This window comes from Cavia porcellus, unplaced genomic scaffold, assembly GCF_034190915.1.
Source record: "Cavia porcellus strain 051 isolate PalLab524CR breed Dunkin Hartley unplaced genomic scaffold, mCavPor4.1 scaffold_7, whole genome shotgun sequence".
Classification (NCBI taxonomy): domain Eukaryota; kingdom Metazoa; phylum Chordata; class Mammalia; order Rodentia; family Caviidae; genus Cavia; species Cavia porcellus.
This window is the reverse complement of record NW_026947490.1, coordinates 95602964-95608963: the sequence shown is the minus strand read 5'-3', so window position 1 is coordinate 95608963 and position 6000 is coordinate 95602964. Positions and strand designations below refer to the sequence as shown.

The 6000-nt window shown below is 42.1% G+C and overlaps 1 protein-coding gene across 7 annotated transcripts in view; it reads left to right on the top strand.

Moving 5' to 3' along the window:
- The first annotated feature begins 1116 nt into the window (after window positions 1-1116).
- Pdss2 (decaprenyl diphosphate synthase subunit 2) overlaps window positions 1117-6000 on the top strand; it is a 279546-nt gene continuing 274662 nt past the window's right edge. For 2 of the 7 annotated variants that reach the window (XM_063253957.1, XM_063253958.1), the window contains exon 1: window positions 1120-1692. In XM_063253957.1, the coding sequence (XP_063110027.1) occupies window positions 1412-1692 (281 nt within the window). In that variant the 5' untranslated portion in view covers window positions 1120-1411. Of the gene's footprint in view, window positions 1693-6000 lie in introns of all 7 variants that reach the window. The other 5 variants (XR_010048980.1, XM_063253955.1, XM_063253959.1 and 2 more) reach the window with 4 other exon arrangements.

Sequence of the window (6000 nt, the reverse complement as noted above, 5' to 3'; positions counted from 1 at the left end):
GCTGTTATAGTTTAAAAGGGGAGTATTTCTGGCATGAAGCAGGTTCAGGTCAGCCATGTAAGAGCACATTTTCTTTTTTTTTGGCTTTTTCCTTTTTACCGGTACCGGGGATGAAGTCACGACTGCCTGCTTGCCAAGGCAGGCGCTTATGCCGCTGAGCTAAATCCCCAGCCCAAGAGCACATTTTCTAAAAAGTGAATTTCTAGTTAATTTGCCCTTTTTCTAAATCTTGCATGTTGCCCAGCTGGATGCCCAAACCCTAGACTCAAGAACCCCTCTGTCCTCACCGTCCCAAGCACCTGGGAGCATAGATGCGAGGTCACAATTTTTATAGGTAACCAAATGTCTAGTCTAATATTACGTATAATAAGAATTTTAAAAACCAACCATGAATTTGAATTTTGAAATCTGGAGTTTTAGAAGCTATTTGTACTGACTTGGCAATATATCTTTGTTATCAACAAGGATTTATTAACACTTGTTTTGCATGGTAAGGAAAGGGGCCCAAGATGCTAGACATACCTGAAGCGAATAGGTAGCATTACTGAAATAATCACATTGCCTGCCTTCCCGTAGTAGTAAAGAGAACAGATAGTAGCCTACTACTAGATTCGTAGTGCAATGTTGTGGTTCAAAAACCAGGCTAGGTTCTCACCTTTGCCTATTGTGGTCAATCGGCAATTTACACAAACGGGCTGTTCCTCAGTCTCCTCATTCAAACGGGGAATAATACTAGTATCTGTTCAATACGGTTGTTCCGAGGGTTAAACGAGCTAATATGTGAAAAAGCACTGGGGCCAGTGATTCAGTCTGCAATCCCGGGTGGTAAGTGGAGCCCCAAGAACAGGACAAGAGAAAAATGAGAGGTGAGGCTCCGGGGGTGGACACGTTTCATCCGATCTTTTGCCCTGCGAAGGGCACGCCGCCGGTTCGCGGCCCGCCTCTCCCCACGGCCTAACCTGTCACGCCGGGGCTGGGGGAGACCGAGCCGCGGCACTCACCCCACCCTCGCCTTCCGGAGCCCGCCCACAAAGCTCCGCCCCTTGGGGAGGTCTCGGATCGCCGTAAAGTAAGGAGCGCGCTTTGCCTTCCGACGTAGAGCCCGCCTCCTTCTTTACGGCAAGCCGCATTCCACGCCGCCAATATGGCGTCCCCCGTATAGAAGGTGGCCGTGGTTTCTATCGCAGGTGGTCAGGGGCAGAGGTGAGCGCGGGTTACTGTCCGTTCAGCTCGGGCTGCAGTTAACAGCAGTTAAAGTTCGTCTTGGATTACGGTTCATACAAGCCACCGTCCTCTGAGGGATAGGAACTGCCACTTCCATTTAGTTCCTGCAAGTTTCTTCTTGGCCCCTGATTTCTTTCCGGAGTCACCTCCGGATACCCCAGGACCCTGACCCTCCCAGACTCAGACTATGAGCCTTCGGCAGCTGCTGATACCCTTGCCCTGTTATCTGGGGCCCTTGGGCCTCCTACGTCGCCCGTTGTGGTTCCCGTCTACTGTGGGGTCCTGGCGTGCTCAGTCCTCCAGGTCCCAGAGTCACTGGAACCAGGTGGTGTCAGAGGCGGAGAAGATCGTGGGTTATCCCACATCCTTCATGAGCCTCCGCTGCCTGCTGAGCGACGAGCTCAGCAACATCGCTATGCAGGTGCGGAAGCTGGTGGGGACTCAACACCCTCTGCTTACCACTGCCAGGTGAGCGACCTCGTCTCCCTCCTACTCATCCGATGCACTAAAATCCTTCTTCCTGGCTAGGACCCCCCCCCCCCTTCGCTCAGACTAGCTCCCCGCCAGTCTTTTATTTCTTTTTTTTTCTCTCCGTCCTTCTACACATTGCTTTTCTGCTTTTTGGTTCACATACTCTTCATATACATGCTCAGCTGAGTGGATAAATGGTTTCCTTACAAGGAGTACTTTTATGCTTTTCGAGATTTTTTTGCTTAACTGTTGAAAGTGAAGATGCTTCAGTGATTTATGGAGAAATGGAGCAGGGATATAGGTTTATTAAGTCACTTGATAGACACGGCCTTTGAAAGCGAGATATATTAATTTTCAGTTTTGCACTATTCAAGGAGTCCTCTCCAGAAAGAGTAGAGGGAGAAATGGGGTGAAATGGTTCTTGCCAACGAATGTTCATGCTTGAAGTGGGAATTCATCCAGGTGGTAGTCATTGTCCTCTTGAAATTTTTATCACTTATGCTGGACTACTGCTATGAAATGTGTCATCAGTATTATAAACCTCTTTTCCACTTAAAAAAAAAGACAAACCCTGCACCTTTTGACTTATAATCAATTTCAAACATGCACAAAAGTTACAAGAATAAAAATAGCACAGAGAACGTACTTATATACCCTTAAATCAGATTCACACATACATTTTATGTCGATGTGTGTGTGTGTGTGTGTGTGTGTATATGTTTTGCTATATCACTTGGTAGATTGTATACATCCTTTACCTAGATATTTAAGTATGTATTTTCTAAGTATAGAGATACTTCCTTACACAAGAAAGTGCAGTTATCAACTCAGGTTTATCTTTAATATTGATACAATACTTTACATGTCCATTTAGCAATCTTTACCATGCAGTGTAGAATCCAGACTAGAATCAGATATTGCATTTGTTATCTCTAGATGCCTTCATTAGGATACTTCTGTGACTCTCCTTGGTCTTTAGGACTGGAGCGTTTCTCGACTTAGGCAACGTTGCCCTCTAGGAATGGTGGAGTAATTGTGCAATGTGTGGAGGTGTTTGTGCTTATCACAAGTTAGAGATCTGTGGCCTGGGGTGCTGCCTTACAGTTGGCAGAGCAGCCTTACAAGAAAAGTTTTGTTTGAGAATGTCAGTAGTGCCAATGTGGAGAAATACAGGACAAAAGCCATCTTTTTTCCTCCTATTTTTCAGTCAATTTAATTAATTAATTTATTTTGGGGTTTTTTGTTTTGTTTTGTTTTTTGTCTTTTTCGTTTTTATCGGTACCAGGGATCGAACTCACGACTGCCTGCTTGCAAGGCAGGCGCTTATGCCGCTGAGCTAAATCCCCAGCCCCTATTTTGGGATTTTTTTTGAGACAGGGTCTCACTGTGCAGTTCAGGCTGGCTTTGAACTCATCGTGTATCCCAGGCTGGCCTCGATTTTGCAGCAGTCCTGCTGCCTCTGCCTCCCAAGTACAGGGATTACAGGCATATGTCATGATGTTAACTGTTTCTTTTAGGTGACAATACTAAATTGTTTTCCAAAGCGATTAAATATATACATAATGAACTACTTTAACAAGCATTGTCTTGAGTTAGGGTGAGTCCATGTTTTCAGGACACTAGAACCGTGAGATTTCTTCTTAGATTCTTCTAAACCCATATGAAAACATTTGGGGAGGGGATCTAGGATATATATACAGTTCTACATCTGTTTTAGCAAAGGAGCAGGCATTTGATCGATAGATTCAGGTAACAGCTGTTATAAATTAGGGATAAAAACATAGGTGAAGCAGCCATATTGTTTTACATACTGTGCATGATAATTCCAAGTTTTGTCAGCAAAGATACTCTCAGCATGGTATCCAAAGCATAAAGACCCCTGTTAGAACCTTAGGAAATTATAGTTGGGCAGTTCTTTTACAATCATAAAATGATCCATTTTATATTCTGAATTCTTGTTATTTGCTTAAATCAGAATTTTAATGCCTTAGATGGTTTGCTTTTTGAGTAAATCTATACTGTATGTTTAGGATGAATAATGCTTAATATCCTTAAAATTTAAATAAATTTGTTATACTTTTGACAAATAGGAGAAGAAAAAAACATTGGCATGATTCATTATTCATTATTTTCTTTAACTTACCCTGTTAGAAAAGGGGAAAAACAGTCTAGAAATATACTCTTTAATTCAACAGAAGTCAGGGTAGGGCTGGGGATGTAAGCTCAATGGTAGAATACTTGTCTAGGGTGAACAGGGTCCTGGGTTCAGTTCTTGTCGAGAAAAAAAAAGTAAACTAAAAATCTTGAAATTTAGTGAGCTGATGATTCTATTACTGGTAACAATGGAGCAATTAGTTCATTTTTTTACCCTTGTTTTTATAGATTTTCTACTACCTCATGTTCTAATTCTCAATTAATTGATTCAATGTTTAAAAAATCTATAAAGTCCAAAACATGGACCTGTCTCTTAAGGTGTGGACAATTCTTTTTTTTTTTTTTTTTTTTTTGTCTTTGTCTTTTTCGTTTTTATCGGTACCAGGGATCGAACTCACCACTGCCTGCTTGCAAGGCAGGTGCTTATGCCGCTGAGCTAAATCCCCAGCCCCCCTCCCCAATTGATTTTTAACAAAGAGCAAAAGCAGTTCTGTGGAAGGGGGATCATTTCAACAAATAATAATAGAACAGTTGAATTTCATAGGCAAAAAAAAAAAAAAAGGCCTGGATCTAAAACTCACCTCATAGCCAGGTGTGTTGTGCATGTCTGTAATCCCAGCACTGGGAAGGCTGAGCCAGGAAGATTGCTACAAGTTTAAGGCCCAGCCAGAGCTGCAAAGTGAGTTCACGTTCAGCCTGAAATGAATAGTGAAACCCTGTATCAAAAAGAACAAAACAAAATGGAAAGAAAGAAATCTCACACCACATATTTTTAAATTAGTCATTGTAAAATCATGGAATTGATTTAGATAGGATACACAAAACCATAGAACTTAAGGAAAATACAGGTGAGCATCTTCAGAATCTCAGGCTAGGTAAATAGGTCTCAGACTTGCCAGCAAAAACTTAATTGATAGAATAAAATAATAATTGTACTCCATCAAAATCGAAAGCTTTGTAGAGAGCTTTGTAGACCGTGAGAGAATATTTTCAAGTCACATATCTGAAGAATTTATATCCATCTAAGCGCCGGAGTAAGAAGATGGGTGACCAGTGAGCTTCTGAAAAGCTGTGCAGCATTTCTAGCCACGAGGGCAGTGCAGAGCCACCTTGAGGTGCCTGTTAGAGTGCTGAAGTCCAAGTGAAGATACAGAAAAACTAGATTTCTCCTAATTGCCTTTAGGAGTAGAAATGATACAGATGCTCTGGACAGCAGCTTAGCCGTTTCTTTTAAAATGAAAGATACACTTGCTTTACAGCCCAGGAATCATACTCTCATGCATTTAAGGAAATAAAAAGCTTTTGTCTATATCACAACCCATAAGGAACATTTCCAGCAGTCTTATTTGTAACAGCCCCAAACTGACCAACTCAAGTGTCATTCGTGGGTAAACAGTTAAATAAACTTGTACATGCACAACAATAAAATACTGCTGGACAGTTACAAAGAAATAAACTGTTTGTATATGGAAGTTGGATGAGTCTCAAAGGAGTTATAGTAATTGGAAAAAGTTAATTTTGTTCCTTCATAAGTGGAAAATGGAATTTTGCTACGTGATCTGGCAGTTCCCCTGGAGCATGTATCTGAAAGGCTGAGACAGAGTGTGCCCAAGTACCTAGCAGCTGGACTCACAGTAGCCCAAAGGTGGAAGCAACCCAGGTGTGCATCAGTGTGTTTCTCTTTCTCCTTTTCTTTTTTTTTTGAGACAGAGTCTCATGTAGTGTAACCTGGCCTTGGACTTGCTCATGTAGCCCTGGCTGGTGATCCTCACGGATATCCTCCCGCCTCAGCCTCCTGGGTACTGAAATTACAGGTGTGCACCACCACACCTGGCTATAGTGTACATTAAATGGAATATTCAGCCCTGAGAAGGGAAGAGATTCTGGCACATAGTATAGTGTGGGGACAGGTTATACACTGAGGACATCAGTGAATAAGCCACTTAGAAAAAAGACAAATAACTGTGTGGTTCCACTTAGGTGAATATCCAGGGTAGGCGTATTCAGAGAAACAGCATGTAGAAATGCAAAGGAATTGAGAGGAGGAGGAAATGAGGACTCGTTTAATGGGTCTACAATTACAATTTTGCAAGATAAAGTTTTGGTGATGAGTTGCTTAGTGATGTGGTTGTAGTTAACACTATGCACTTA